This window comes from Micropterus salmoides, unplaced genomic scaffold (assembly GCF_014851395.1).
Source record: "Micropterus salmoides isolate LMB-PRFRI ecotype aquatic unplaced genomic scaffold, ASM1485139v1 Ms_hic_scaffold_1, whole genome shotgun sequence".
In the NCBI taxonomy this organism is placed as follows: domain Eukaryota; kingdom Metazoa; phylum Chordata; class Actinopteri; order Centrarchiformes; family Centrarchidae; genus Micropterus; species Micropterus salmoides.
This window is the reverse complement of record NW_024040040.1, coordinates 56702026-56718094: the sequence shown is the minus strand read 5'-3', so window position 1 is coordinate 56718094 and position 16069 is coordinate 56702026. Positions and strand designations below refer to the sequence as shown.

The following is a 16069-nucleotide window of genomic DNA, read 5'->3' as shown; positions in this document are numbered from 1 at the left end:
CTCTGTCCTGGTCTCTCTCTCTCTCTCTACCTCCCCCCCCCCTCTCTGTCCTGGTCTCTCTCTCTCTCTCTCCCCCCCTCTCTGTCCTGGTCTGTCTACAGATATAAATGTGTGTATGTGTCACATAAAAACACTCGGAGTCACAGAAAGACTTTAATTCATTACTTTGTCAGACGTACAAACACAAACGCCACTACATGTGATGACACATTGGCGTTTCCATGGTGACAGCAACTTGGAACGATGTGAAATCCCATTAATTTGGTATTGGTGCATTAATCAGGCAGAGTTAATGGGCTGATTGGTGGGTTTATTTCTTGGTCAGCCAGGATTCTGAGAGAGAAATGAAGCACACGACATGAAAGAGCGTTTAAACTCTCGTCACGCCGCTCTGGGGTCAAACGCTCGTTAATCTGTCGTCACGCCGCTCTGGGGTCAAACGCTCGTTAATCTGTCGTCACGCCGCTCTGGGGTTAAACGCTGGACCACCGTGCACAACAAAAAGTCAGCACTGAATATTACTTATTGAAAGCAACGTTACCAAAATCTGCCCGACTGGTTTCGGTGCCTAAACTAACCAAATTTTGACGTTTCACAACTTGTTGCATATTTATTGTTGCTAACCTGACCGTGGAGCTCTATACGTACAAAAAAGACGCTGAAGGTCACCCAGGGCGTTACAAGGTGACACAAAGTTGTGCTGGATTATCTGCTGATGGAGCTGACCTACTCCATGGTGACGTGTTCAGGGTCCAGCTGAAGCTTTCAATCGACCTACAGAGCGAATATTAATTAGCGAGCTGCAGTCATCGGCTAACCGTGAGTATTCGGTCCGAACAGACAAGGCGAGAAATCAGTTCTACGTGATCAGGTTCCTCAGCTGATCTGAGAGCAGTTTAAAGAAGCATGTTTTAGTTCACGGTGTGTTCACGTTGCCTGGGAACAAGCAGCTCTGCAGATAAACAGGAAGTACTTTTACTCTGTTATTGATTGTCAGCGTATAAACATGTAATAACTGGTTAATAACAGTAATAATCTGTACACAGCTGTTTACAGGAGGCGGAGCTCCGCTGACAGGTTTATATGCTGATTATAGATGATCAATAAGTGTTAAAGTGAAGCATTACAAACTTCTGAGATGTTTATCGTTAAATTTAGAGATTAAATATTCAGCATGTTTCAGATTCGATCGATCACTTTTTAACAGCTCAGACGGGATGCAAAATGAATCTTCATGTGCTGCCTCTTTCCTCTCTTTCATCTCGGCTCTTTTAAATTAACAAATCAAACGCACGCCTGCAGAGTCTCCACCCCCCCGAGGACGCTTCATTTCCCTCTCAGCTGCTGATCACTCCCACTTCATTAACTGTACACGATCAATTAAACTTCAAACACATGGGTGAAGCGTTCTCTGTAAGAGGAGAGGAAAGGAAGAACGAGATGAAGGAGGGAAACAGGAAGGAAAGAAGGAGACCCGGAGGGGAAGGGTAAGGAAGCAAGGAGGCATCCACAAAATAGGAAGAGAGGAAAGGAAGCAGAGGGAAGTACCTGTACAGGTGAGTATTAGAATGTACATGTGCAGTAATGTGTGTACTCTAGAACATGTCTGTAGAGACGCAGTATAAGTACACAGTAATCAGGTGGGTCAGTATTCAAGCTATTTGTACTTAAGCGTTAAACTGCAGTAAATCTCCAGAAATGAAAAAAAACCCTCTGCGCTGACATCATTGTCCTCTTAAAGCTCCGCCCGCTCCTGAATCTGTCCGTCAACACCAACCGATGATGATGATGATGATGATTAGTTTAACAGCGAAGTGACGTCGCCCCTCCGCCAGCCGATGATGTCACTGTGATGTCAGACCTCCATGCTCTCCGGTTTGGGTGTCCTGGAGATCCACAGGTTTGATTGGTTGACGGTGGTCTTGGAGCGGGGAGCGCTGCGGGGAGAGAGCATCAGGTTAGGGCCGGGCGACATATCCATGATATTAACTAATGAGCGGCAGGTGATCGGAGGATTATTCTACCGTGGCTTCCAGCTACGCATCACTGATGCCTCCAGCTTTAGGCTATTTAGACTAACAGTAGCTAACGTTAGCGTGCCAAACGTTTCCCCGCTTTTCTCCCAGAGAGTAATGCGGCCACATTAGATTTTTAAGCACATTGGTTATTTTTGGCTCTCAAAAGTTGCAGTCTTGTCCGTTCGTCTCCGTTCGTCTCTGAGTCTCTCTCCTCCAAACCCAAGCAGCTTCACACACAAACATTACTCTGCATTTAAAGAGAGAGTGAAGCGATGCCAGCTATTGACTCCGTCACAGAGCTAAGCAGGGCCCGGAGCCAGCAGCTGCTGTAAATCACCTCTTGTTAACGAGACATCTGAGTGTTTGACCCGTCATAATCACTGAGTAAGCACTGCACGCACACAGAATACACGCCTGCATCGTCAGCAGTAACCGTTGTCACGGTGTAAACAGCAGCAGAGGCCGCTGGGAGGTATAGTTCCTGCCTTACCTTCTACTGAGCATCTGAAAACAACATGTCCCAGAAGCCACCAGGATGAGCAGCAGCAGGGGGATTGTGGGGATGATCACGTACACCAGGACCATGCCTGAAGAGAGACAGAGCCATGAGACCAAAGCAGAGGTCAAAGGTCGGAGGGCAGTGAGAGGTCAGTGTGTACCTGAAGCCCCAGCCATGGTGACCTGAGGGGGAACCTCCTCACTGCCTGCAGACTGTTTGACCACACCTCCGCTTGCTGTCGCCTCTGAGGAGAAACACACGCACAGGTTGACCTCATGGTGGCGCTACAGGAAGAGTGCATGAATCTATATAAAATCTATGTATTAATGTATAATAATGTATATAACATTGATGTATTAATGTGTGATAATGTGCATGAATCTATATAAAATCTATACATTAATGTGCATGAATCTATATAAAATCTATACATTGATGTGCATGAATCTATATAAAATCTATGTATTAATGTATAATAATGTATATAACATTGATGTATTAATGTGTGATAATGTGCATGAATCTATATAAAATCTATACATTGATGTGCATGAATCTATATAAAATCTATATATTACTGTGCATGAATCTATATAAAATCTATGTATTAATGTATAATAATGTATATAACATTGATGTATTAATGTGTGATAATGTGCATGAATCCATATAAAATCTATACATTAATGTGTGATAATGTCCATGAATCTATATAAAATCTATACATTAATGTGCATGAATCTATATAAAATCTATATATTAATGTGTGATAATGTCCATGAATCTGTATAAATCTATATATTAATGTGTGATAATGTCCATGAATCTGTATAAAATCTATATTAATGTGTGATAATGTGCATGAATCTATATAAAATCTATACATTAATGTGTGATAATGTCCATGAATCTATATAAAATCTATGTATTAATGTGTGATAATGTCCATGAATCTATATAAAATCTATGTATTAATGTATAATAATGTATAAATGTGTGATAATGTGCATGAATCTATATAAAATCTATACATTAATGTGCATGAATCTATATAAAATCTATATATTAATGTGTGATAATGTCCATGAATCTGTATAAAATCTATATATTAATGTGTGATAATGTCCATGAATCTGTATAAAATCTATATATTAATGTGTGATAATGTGCATGAATCTATATAAAATCTATACATTAATGTGTGATAATGTCCATGAATCTATATAAAATCTATGTATTAATGTGTGATAATGTCCATGAATCTATATAAAATCTATGTATTAATGTATAATAATGTATAAATGTGTGATAATGTGCATGAATCTATATAAAATCTATATATAATGTATAATAATATAACATGAATCTATATAAAATCTATATATTAATGTATAATAATGTATATAACATTGATGTATTAATGTGTGACAATTTGCATGAATCTATATAAAATCCATATATTAATGTGTGATAATGTGCATGAATCTATATAAATCCATATATTAATGTGTGATAATGTGCATGAATCTATATAAAATCTATATTAATGTATAATAATGTATATAACATTGATGTATTAATGTGTGATACTGTGCATGAATCTATATAAAATCCATATATTAATGTGTGATAATGTGCATGAATCTATATAAAATCTATATATTAATGTATAATAATGTATATAATTGATGTATTAATGTGTGATAATGTGCATGAATCTATATAAAATCTATATATTAATGTTAAATAATGTATATAACATTGATGTATTAATGTGTGATAATGTGCATGAATCTATATAAATCCATATATTAATGTATAATAATGTATATAACATTGATGTATTAATGTGTGATAATGTGCATGAATCTATATAAAATCTATACATTAATGTGCATGAATCTACATAAAATCTATACATTAATGTGTGATAATGTGCATGAATCTATATAAAATCTATACATTAATGTGTGATAATGTGCATGAATCTACATAAAATCTATACATTAATGTGTGATAATGTGCATGAATCTATATAAAATCTATGTATTAATGTGTGATAATGTGCATGAATCTATATAAAATCTATATATTAATGTGTGATAATGTCCATGAATCTATATAAAATCTATATATTAATGTGTGATAATGTCCATGAATCTACATAAAATCTATATATTAATGTGTGATAATGTCCATGAATCTATATAAAATCTATATATTAATGTGTGATAATGTGCATGAATCTATATAAAATCTATACATTGATGTGTGATAATGTGCATGAATCTATATAAATCTATATTTAATGTTAAATAATGTATATAACATTGATGTATTAATGTGTGATAATGTGCATGAATCTATATAAAATCTATACATTGATGTGTGATAATGTGCATGAATCTATATAAAATCTATATATTAATGTTAAATAATGTATATAACATTGATGTATTAATGTGTGATAATGTGCATGAATCTATATAAAATCTATATATTAATGTGTGATAATGTGCATGAATCTATATAAAATCTATATTAATGTAAAATAATGTATATAACATTGATGTATTAATGTGTGATAATGTGCATGAATCTATATAAAATCTATATATTAATGTGTGATAATGTGCATGAATCTATATAAAATCTATACATTGATGTGTGATAATGTGCATGAATCTATATAAAATCTATGTATTAATGTGTGATAATGTGCATGAATCTATATAAATCTATACATTGATGTGTGATAATGTGCATGAATCTATATAAAATCTATGTATTAATGTGTGATAATGTGCATGAATCTATATAAAATCTATACATTGACGTGTGATAATGTCCATGAATCTATATAAAATCTATATATTAAATGTGTGAAAATTTGCATTAGTTTATGTAAAATCTAAAAATCAGTGTTGGGCAGTTACTTACAAAATGTAATACATTATAGATTACTCGTTACTGTTGTTTAAGAGTAATTAATTATATTACAGTTTTACAGTGTCTGAATTGTAATGCTTTAAAACTTTAGCGTTACTTTTGAGTTACTTTCAGTGCTCTTTAACAAGCGCATTATTCAGATAGTAAGATGTGCCTGCAGAGGTGGGTTCTAGAGATGTGCAGATTAAATGGATCTGAGCTCCCCCTGGCTACAATCTCAACCAACCATCAAATTCCAGCAATAAGAAAAATAGTTGGTCTTTTACGTGAAGAGTTTCATTTCTGGTGCTGAAACATTTTGCAGTAGAAAAACAAAACACCACTTAATTTTCAGTTAAAATACGTTGTAATGTGCATTACTGAAATATTACCAAAATTTTATTAGTAATACGTTATATTACTGTGTTACAAAAAGCAGTACATTACCATAACTGCGTTACTTTTGTAACGTGCAACTCCCAACAAAGGTGTTAATGTATATAGAATCTATATATTAATGTGAGTAAATGTATACAATATATATATAAATGTGTGGTAATGTTTTTAAAATATATATATTAGCTCACAGGAGCGATTAGATCTCCAATGATGGAAGTTTGCATTTTGAAATGAAAGGGGAAAATATGCAAGTTATGACCTTATAAAGCCTTTCCTGCTCACCTGTGCCTCGCCCTCCAGGTGTGTCACCCTGTTTCTTCATAAGATGGCTCTCTGAAAGAAAGAAATGAAACAGCAAACTGATGGTACCTGGGGCGAGTTCAGCACCAACAAAATGTTGCAAACCGTTTTGAGATTGAACTCACCTCTGGTGTGTACCAGAGAGTGAAACTGATTGGCTGATGGCACCTGATTAGTTTAGCAGAGAGTGAAGCTGATTGGCTGATGGCACCTGATTAGTTTAGCAGAGAGTGAAGCTGATTGGCTGATGGCACCTGATTAGTTTAGCAGAGAGTAAAGCTGATTGGCTGATGGCACCTGATTAGTTTAGCAGAGAGTGAAGCTGATTGGCTGATGGCACCTGATTAGTTTAGCAGAGAGTGAAGCTGATTGGCTGATGGCACCTGATTAGTTTAGCAGAGAGTGAAGCTGATTGGCTGATGGCACCTGATTAGTTTAGCAGAGAGTGAAGCTGATTGGCTGATGGCACCTGATTAGTTTAGCAGAGAGTGAAGCTGATTGGCTGATGGCACCTGATTAGTTTAGCAGAGAGTAAAGCTGATTGGGTGATGGCACCTGATTAGTTTAGCAGAGAGTGAAGCTGATTGGCTGATGGCACCTGATTAGTTTAGCAGAGAGTAAAGCTGATTGGCTGATGGTACCTGGTTCATATTTGCAGATGAAATTGTGTTTCATGTTGCAGCGGTCGTCGTTCCATTGGTAGAGATAAGCCCCGCCCAGACCAGGAAGTGCAGTTGGCTGATGGTACATCACAACGCAGGCCTCTCCTCCGCAGGACGGCTCGTCGAAATACCAGTTCCTACAACATCATCATTAGTCCTTGGCTGTATGCTAAGCCCCGCCCCCCTTAGTGTTTCTCTGCCCTGCAGGTGTGCAGTTTGTCCGTTATTGTCAGATATTTCACACTCGACCTTCTGATGCCTATTTTAGGAGTGTGTCACTGCACATATTCTTTTTTTATTCAACATTGAAGTCAATTTAATATTTATATATTTTATGTTTATTGGTATGCACCAAGTCACCAGAGAAAATTCCTTGCATGTATAAACCTACTTGGTGATAAAGCCGATTCTGCAACTTTCTCCAAACTACCTCAACAAATAAATAACAAAAAGTTCTAATCACCTAGAGCTGGAGTGACAACCTGATCATCCTGTTTATGTTTGTGGGGCTTCAAGTCAATCAAGTGATGCAGCATTAACATCACACTCACCTGAAGGGGGCTAGACTGCCGTCGGTCCAGTAGTAGAGCTGTGGACAGGAAGTGAAGGTGTTGCTAAGTTCAGTGTGATCGACTCCGTCCCTCCGAGTCAGACCGATCCAGAAATCACCATCTGCTATACCTCCCCCTGCTCCACCCACTGCTCCTGAACGCAGCTCCTGGAGACGAGTGGGAAGAAGAGTAAAATGAGAGGGGGAACACAAAGAGATGAAGAAGACCTGGGCCATATCTTTTACCCGGCACAAAGCGGCGCAGCACCAGTGTCGTTGCTCTTAACAAAAACCTGGTCTGAAATCAATGGCGTAGTATTTCCCTGCTATAGGCGGGTTCCAGTTCGGATAAAGCAGGCCTCATTAAGAAAGACCCTGTGTGCATTTACGCACACGGCACATGATTATTTAAATCTCCCGACACGCCGACAGGATCGGTCAGGATCTAATGTTAATTCTTGTTCTGTGTTCTTCTACACATCCAAAAAGTTTTCACACACAGTCCACGTTCATCCAGTGAAACTAATCAATGAAGAGACTAAATACAACCCTTGTGGAGTTGGACACGCCATTGACCGTGCACTACAGATCATTTAAATAGGTTCCCATGTGTCCGTCTCACCTGCAGCAGGTTTTCGATGTCTCTCTGCTCGTCCGGGCTCTCGATGCTAAGCAGTGACCCGCTGTCCATCTTGCAGGCCTGATTTGCCTCTTGGAAGGCGACACGGCTCTTAACGTCATGGAAATATGCAATCTTATAGCAGGGATGCTCTGGACCACCCAAACACAACGTCTGACCTGAGAGAGGAAGACAGTCATTGTCAATATAGTCCAACTTTGGGTTGGTTGACACCTTAGGCCTTAACTAGGAAGCTTGCTTCATGCTTAATCTTTCATGCTTTGTTCTTTCTTGGTTTCCGACTCGGAAGCTTGGCTCTTTCTTGGTTTCCGACTCGGGAGCTTGGCTCTTTCTTGGTTTCTGACTCGTAAGCTTGGCTCTTTCTTGGTTTCTGACTAGGGAGCTTGGCTCTTACTAGAATGTTTGGCTTTTTCTTGGTTTCTGACTAGGGAGCTTGGCTCTTACTAGAATGTTTGGCTTTTTCTTGGTTTCTGACTAGGGAGCTTGGCTCTTACTAGAAAGTTTGGCTCTTTCTTGGCTTCTGACTAGGGAGCTTGGCTCTTACTAGGATGTTTGGTTTTTCCTTGGTTTCTGACTCGGAAGCTTGGCTTTTTCTTGGTTTCTGACTAGGGAGCTTGGCTCTTTCTTGGTTTCTGACTTGGAAGCTTGGCTCTTTCTTTGTTTCTGACTAGGGAGCTTGGGTCTTACTAGGAAGCTTGGCTCTTTCTTGGTTTCTGACTCGGAAGCTTGGCTCTTTCTTGGTTTCTGACTCGTAAGCTTGGCTCTTTCTTGGTTTCTGACTAGGGAGCTTGGCTCTTTATTTGTTTCTGACTAGGGAGCTTGGCTCTTTCTTGGTTTCTGACTAGGGAGCTTGGCTCTTTATTTGTTTCTGACTAGGGAGCTTGGCTCTGTCTTGGTTTCTGACTAGGGAGTTTGACTTTTTCTTGGTTTCTGACTAGGGAGTTTGGCTCTTTCTTGGTTTCTGACTTGGAAGCTTGGCTCTTTCTTGGTTTCTGACTAGGGAGCTTGGGTCTTACTAGGAAGCTTGGCTCTTTCTTGGTTTCTGACTCGGAAGCTTGGCTTTTTCTTGGTTTCTGACTCGGAAGCTTGGCTCTTTCTTGGTTTCTGACTCGGAAGCTTGGCTCTTTCTTGGTTTCTGACTAGGGAGTTTGGCTTTTTCTTGGTTTCTGACTAGGGAGTTTGGCTCTTACTAGAATGTTTGGCTCTATCTTGGTTTCTGACTCGTAAGCTTGGCTCTTTCTTGGTTTCTGACTAGGGAGCTTGGCTCTTTACTTGTTTCTGACTAGGGAGCTTGGCTCTGTCTTGGTTTCTGACTAGGGAGTTTGACTTTTTCTTGGTTTCTGACTCGGAAGCTTGGCTCTTTCTTGGTTTCTGACTCGGAAGCTTGGCTCTTTCTTGGTTTCTGACTCGTAAGCTTGGCTCTTTCTTGGTTTCTGACTAGGGAGCTTGGCTCTTACTAGAATGTTTGGCTTTTTCTTGGTTTCTGACTAGGGAGCTTGGCTCTTACTAGAATGTTTGGCTTTTTCTTGGTTTCTGACTAGGGAGCTTGGCTCTTACTAGAAAGTTTGGCTCTTTCTTGGCTTCTGACTAGGGAGCTTGGCTCTTACTAGGATGTTTGGTTTTTCCTTGGTTTCTGACTCGGAAGCTTGGCTTTTTCTTGGTTTCTGACTAGGGAGCTTGGCTCTTTCTTGGTTTCTGACTTGGAAGCTTGGCTTTTTCTTGGTTTCTGACTAGGGAGCTTGGGTCTTACTAGGAAGCTTGGCTTTTTCTTGGTTTCTGACTAGGGAGCTTGGCTCTTTCTTGGTTTCTGACTCGTAAGCTTGGCTCTTTCTTGGTTTCTGACTAGGGAGCTTGGCTCTTTATTTGTTTCTGACTAGGGAGCTTGGCTCTTTATTTGTTTCTGACTAGGGAGCTTGGCTCTTTATTTTTTCTGACTAGGGAGCTTGGCTCTGTCTTGGTTTCTGACTAGGGAGTTTGACTTTTTCTTGGTTTCTGACTAGGAGTTTGGCTCTTTCTTGGTTTCTGACTTGGAAGCTTGGCTCTTTCTTGGTTTCTGACTAGGGAGCTTGGCTCTTACTAGAATGTTTGGCTCTATCTTGGTTTCTGACTCGGAAGCTTGGCTTTTCTTGGTTTCTGACTCGGAAGCTTGGCTCTTTCTTGGTTTCTGACTCGGAAGCTTGGCTCTTTCTTTGTTTCTGACTCGGGAGCTTGGCTCTTTCTTTGTTTCTGACTCGGGAGCTTGGCTCTTACTAGAATGTTTGGCTCTATCTTGGTTTCTGACTCGGAAGCTTGGCTCTTTCTTTGTTTCCTGACTCGGAAGCTTGGCTCTTTCTTTGTTTCTGACTCGGGAGCTTGGCTCTTACTAGAATGTTTGGCTCTTTCTTTGTTTCTGACTCGGGAGCTTGGCTCTTACTAGAATGTTTGGCTCTTTCTTGGTTTCTGACTACTCGTCATCCTTCTCCCTCCATCTATACCAAGTAGACTTGACTATATTTGTGATGTGACTGTATCACTGTACATAGAGACAGTATGGCTGGTATCTTTACATCAGTCACTGTGAGAAAACTACAGCAACAAAACACTGGCAGTGTGTGTCACAGTGTGTGTGTGTGTGTGTGTTACAGTGTGTGTGTGTGTGTGTGTGTGTTAGTGTGTGTGTGTGTGTGTGTGTGTGTGTGTGTGTTACAGTGTGTGTGTGTGTTAGTGTATATGTGTGTGTGTGTGTGTGTGTGTGTGTGTGTATGTGTGTTAGTGTATGTGTGTGTGTGTATGTGTGTTAGTGTATATGTGTGTGTGTGTGTGTGTGTGTGTGTGTGTGTGTGTGTTAGTGTATATGTGTGTGGTGTGTGTGTGTGTGTGTATGTGTGTGTGTGTGTGTGTATGTGTGTTAGTGTATATGTGTGTGTGTTAGTGTATATGTGTGTGTGTGTATGTGTGTGTGTGTATGTGTGTGTGTGTTAGTGTATATGTGTGTGTGTATGTGTATGTGTGTATGTGTGTATGTGTGTGTGTGTGTGTGTGGTGTGTGTGTGTGTGTGTGTGTGTGTGTGTGTGTGTGTATGCCCAGTGAATAGCTGCAGTGATTAATACTCAGTCTGGTTAAAACAGCCTCGCACACACTCAGAGCTACTTTAAGTGATTAGCTGGATTCTCTTCTGCACCATCATCACTTTACTGTTAAAGCCACTAAAGAGCTCCATATATCTGTCTGCTATCAGCCCGTCTCCCTCTCTCTCCCTCCGTCTCTCTCTCTCAAACTCAGATTTGCTGTATTAGCGTGCCCGTTATTCAGGGCAGTGCTGCCAACACACGATACAACTCAAAGAAGACAACAGACGGTTTGTACTACATGCTGTTCTCCAGTGAAAGGACTGTAAAAGCACCAATCACTGAAAATCAAAGCACATTAATATACATTATAAGATATAGTTAAATCATTCATCGTAAGAAAAGAGATGAAATCAATGTTTTTAGGGAGCTCAGTATGGTTTCATGTGATTTCTCTTGAAGTGGGAAGGATTAATAAACACTCTAACCCGGAGTCCTGAATGGACATTTAGTAGTATTAGAAGCTGGAGTGGTAGTTGAAACAAAGACAGATGAGCAACAGCATGCAACATTTTAACACTGTGACTCTTTAAAATTAAAACCTTGAGGGGAAAATATGGACAAAAGACAGCTAAATTAAATATTAACAAAACGCTAACATCAGCTGAACTGTCAAATTAAAACGACTCAGGTCCTGTTAACAGATTTAAAATGGAACAGAGCAGAACGTTACTCTACTCTCTGTTTAACAGACTTTGGCTGAATGAACACATATATATAACTAAAGGGATAACACGTATTTAATGGTTCAAATGTTTCTTTAAATAAGAAAAACAGCATTACAGGTTATACAGCTGAACGTGGGCTCCCCCCAAGTTTGGGTTGAAATGACTGATTCTAATATATTGAGGCGTTTTAATGGATTATCAGCATTATTTAAGTTTTTCTTTAAAGGGTAAAAAAAACTTAAAACATAAGATCCTGGGATTTTCAGCTTTAAGGTAAAATGATGGGTTTACTAATTGGTAAAAAACCTTTAATGCACACGATGCTTGAAATCTATAATCCATTACTGATGATTAACCTCAGGTATGGGATGGACTTCATGCAATTTGATCTCATTTAAAAGTTAAAAAACAACCAGAAACCGATAAATAAATAAAAATATTTACTCATTAATTAGTTTGGGCTCAACACAACAACAGCACTGACGGTAAAAGAAAGAGTAAATTACATCTTTACTTTCATTTCTGAACTCACCGCTCACCACCCGCGCTCCACCCCCCCGGGCGACCATCGACGCCATGACGACCCCGAGGGTTACCTGCATCACGGAGCAAAACACCGTCATTCTGGAGGTTTGTTTGTTTGTTGTCTTAGCGAAAAAAGTAAATAAAGTGTCTCTTCGGGCGTCGATGGTTACGTCTCCGTAAAGGTTTGATTTTCTCACAAAAGTCCAAAATCAAAGCTCTGGAGTCGTTTTTCTGCCTTTATGTCCATTTTCCTGCTCTTCCTCACTTCCTGTTGTCTCTGCTCCCTCTGATGTGAAGCGTGAGGAGGAGAGAGCGTTTCTGCTGCTCACGCCGACTCCCCCTCTCTCTCCTCCCCCTCTCTCTCTCCCTCCCTCTCATCGATCGGCCCCTCACAGCCCCAGATGTAACCTCCTCTTTCATTAAGCCCTGGGGGGCCACACACACAGTTTAATTCACTTACACGCAGGAAGCTGATTGGTTCCCAGCAGAGCCGCTGATCAATAGATGAAAACTCACAGTTCCTCTGATGCTCGCCGTTAAGACAAACACTTCAGATCTCGGTCTCCACATCGATCCATGTGGAGCCGGTTCCCTCCCGTCACGCCTCACACCTGAGGACAGGTAGATATCTGGGTTGGAGTCTCAGGCGCTGAAGAGGATCCTCGTCTTCATCAGGACTGTACGGGCACATCAGAGGCGTCACTCGCTTGTTTCTGGTCTTCCAGCTTCATAATGACGCAGAGATGTGCCTGATGTCGGCGGAGGTTCATCCAGCTCATGGTTACATTACATTTATTCATTTATTTAACGCTTTTATCCAAAGCAACTTACAATCGCTGTACATGTCAGAGGTCACACGCCTCTGGAGCAACGAGGGGTTTAGTGTCTTGCTCAGGGACACAATGGTGGATGTCTCACCAAAGGCAGGCATCTTCTCTATGCGCCATCACCACCCACAAAGGTTACCAAACGAAGGTTAAAATGAAAAGCAGCTGGACCCGGCTGAAGAGACTAGAAGACGCCCCGTCCCTCTTCTGAGAGGCTTCTTCAGTTCTGACTGTATTATGGACTCTTTGACCTCTGTGGCGTCGCTGCGTCTTCAACCAGGTCCCGCTGCTATTTACTTTAACCTTCTTTGGAAAAGATGCGCATCTCTTCGTTCCTTTGACGTTGACGTTCATTTATAAACCAATCAGTGTCGAGCACGGGGGGACGCAGCCCAGATAGATGATGACAGGCAGTACGTCATGTAAAGTTCTTCAGTGCGCTCATGTAGGGCTGGACAATTAACGAAACCGACGGAATTTCACCACGTCGGCTATTAATAAATATTTTCCCTGCAGCGTGTTCATGTACTTTCCCCTTAAAAACATACTACTGTGGGTGTGGTCACGTGACTCCGCCCCTTCCAGTCCTGCTGAGTCAGGCCGAGGTTACCTGCTGGCGCTAACATCCACGTTACTGCCGCTCGCTCTCATTCGCTCCACCACTCACTCGTTACGGACACTCAAGACCTGACGTTAACCCCGCTGCTCTGATGACAGCGGCTGTCAGGTAGATGGCCTTTGGTAAACGAGGAGAGGAAGCTAGCAAAGCGCGTGTCGTCTGCTCGCACAGTGCGAGGTGAAAATCAGTAGTTCCGCACTGAGTTTTGTGTCGATCGACGTTGCAAACCTGAGATATGACATCACATCCTGTTTTTAGCAAACATTTGTTATCGGATCAAAATTCCCTCAGAGATCTGGTGCCGATCGAAATTATGAAATGGGTGTGGCCTATACGAGAGTCAGCTCGAACGCGTGGATGTAAGGTTTTCGATATGCGCCTTCCGCTAATAGCGCCGCCTAGAGGTAAAAGTGTGCGAATGTTTTCACCTGCCGTTGCTGTGGTGACCTTTCTGCAGCACTTACCGTCTTGGCCGCGACCTGGAAGAATAAAAATCATAAAAATCCAACGAAACATCTGTGAACATTTCAGTAGGGTTAATAAGGGGCCCAGGTTAGCCGTGCACTGGACACAGACAGAAAATGAGGTCGAGGTTTTTCATCGCCTCCAGCCAGACCAACCAAACCGCTGACATCATCACCGCCATCATCACCATCAGCCTGTCATTTCTGCAGCTGAAGCTAAAAAGAGTTTTTGCCGCTGGGCTCTCAGTGTCTCAGCTGTAGTACCAGAAGTATCGATGGCAGTAATACTACGAGAGAAAAGTACCTCGTAGTACCAAACGCTGTGTCAGGGGAAGGAAACAAACCCTTTAATGTTTCTCTGAGCTCCTGTTATTGATTTGAGGTGATCATAAACTGAATCATAACACATCTGAAATGACAGCCGCAGCTTTAAACGGCGTGATGGATTTCAGCGCGGCCGCAGATGTTGGGAATCTTTACGATCGTTAGGGAGCGTGGGGGGGGGGGGGGGGGGCAGAAACACTTTATTGTTCCTCTGATGGAGAACGGAGATCAATAGAAGCCTGAGCTGCTCTCAGCGCCGCTCACTAGTCTGGATTGACCGCTTTCAGGCGTGCAGACGGTCCCTGAACGCAGCACGAAAACACTGAACTCACCACCTGTGAAACCTCCGCACACTTTAATATACACACATTTATTTTTTATTTACTTATTTAATGAAATTAATTGTTCTCATGTTCTTTATATGGCAACACTGTTGTCATACATTCATGCCAATAATGAGAAACACATTTTCTCTCTGACGTTGACACATCGTTCAGAGAATGAAACCATACAACAAACCGTTGTTAATTAACTACAGACGCAGAGACATTAATCAGCTGAGTGAGTACAGACAGTGTGAAGCTGACGTTAAGGCTCTACGGCCTGGTGTTGTACTGTAAGTGTGTTAAAGTGTTCCAGTAATGTGTGTGTGTGTCATCGGATCATTTTACCGACACACTTAGACCCTGACACTCGACCCGAGTCTTTAACACGGTTACGTGAAACAATCAGACGCTTCAGGCTGATGTGTGAACGCGTTAACGAATCACCAAGCCGGACGTCCGGTTTCAGAAAGGCGGTTTAAACTCCTGCTGTGAAGCCGCGGATCACGATCCACGTGCTCACGCTCTTCGGCCCCGGGGACCGCTCTGCCCGTTGACGATTAACACAAGATGATGCTGTTTCAGATGTTTATCGGTCTTCCTGCTCGGCCACACACACACAGCTCAGCTGAACGCCACGAGTCAACGAGGGCTTCTGTGACACCACCGGACCACCTGACAGGATCAGCGCTGTTCCTGTGCAGCCGGCAGGCCTCCGTTCAACAGCTTTATCACGTAACAGTCAGCAGGACGTTAGCTAACATTAGCAACATTTTTCTCAACGGAGTGAGTTCTATACTGCGCTGTGATTGGCCAGCTGTGTATTAGGGGCGTGGCTTGTCACTAAACCTGAGTTCATTTGAACTTTACTGGAATTTGTGTCTCATTGAGAGGAAAACTATTTACCCTGAAGAGAGTGAGGGACCGTTAAGCTTCATTTATTATCCTGCGTAGGGGCTACGTGCGCAGCTACATGCGCAGCTACGTGCGCAGCTACGTGCGTGCATCTATACTTGTGTGTCCGTCGTACCGCAATACTACCAAACGCTAGTCTGCGGTAGCGCTACAGCGTCCACTGTGTTGATGTTTGCTAACGAACAATGCTAACAGGGCAGCAGCGTGCTGCCTTCATCATGCAGAGGACAGGGAGGCGGTCCAGAGCCGAGTTAGCTACGTTTTACTGTTCACACTCTTTACTTCATAGCCAGCGTTGTG

The 16069-nt window shown here is 41.5% G+C and overlaps 1 protein-coding gene across 1 annotated transcript; it reads right to left on the bottom strand.

The window, feature by feature from the left end:
• Window positions 1–139: 139 nt before the first annotated feature.
• On the bottom strand, window positions 140–12853 carry chodl (chondrolectin; the record flags this gene model as incomplete). The annotated part of the gene is given in 8 exon segments (XM_038711409.1): window positions 140–1937; window positions 2509–2605; window positions 2678–2761; window positions 6127–6177; window positions 6786–6943; window positions 7358–7524; window positions 7979–8154; window positions 12305–12853. Coding segments are annotated over 8 exon segments (906 nt in total). The 3' UTR covers window positions 140–1855.
• Window positions 12854–16069: the final 3216 nt, after the last annotated feature.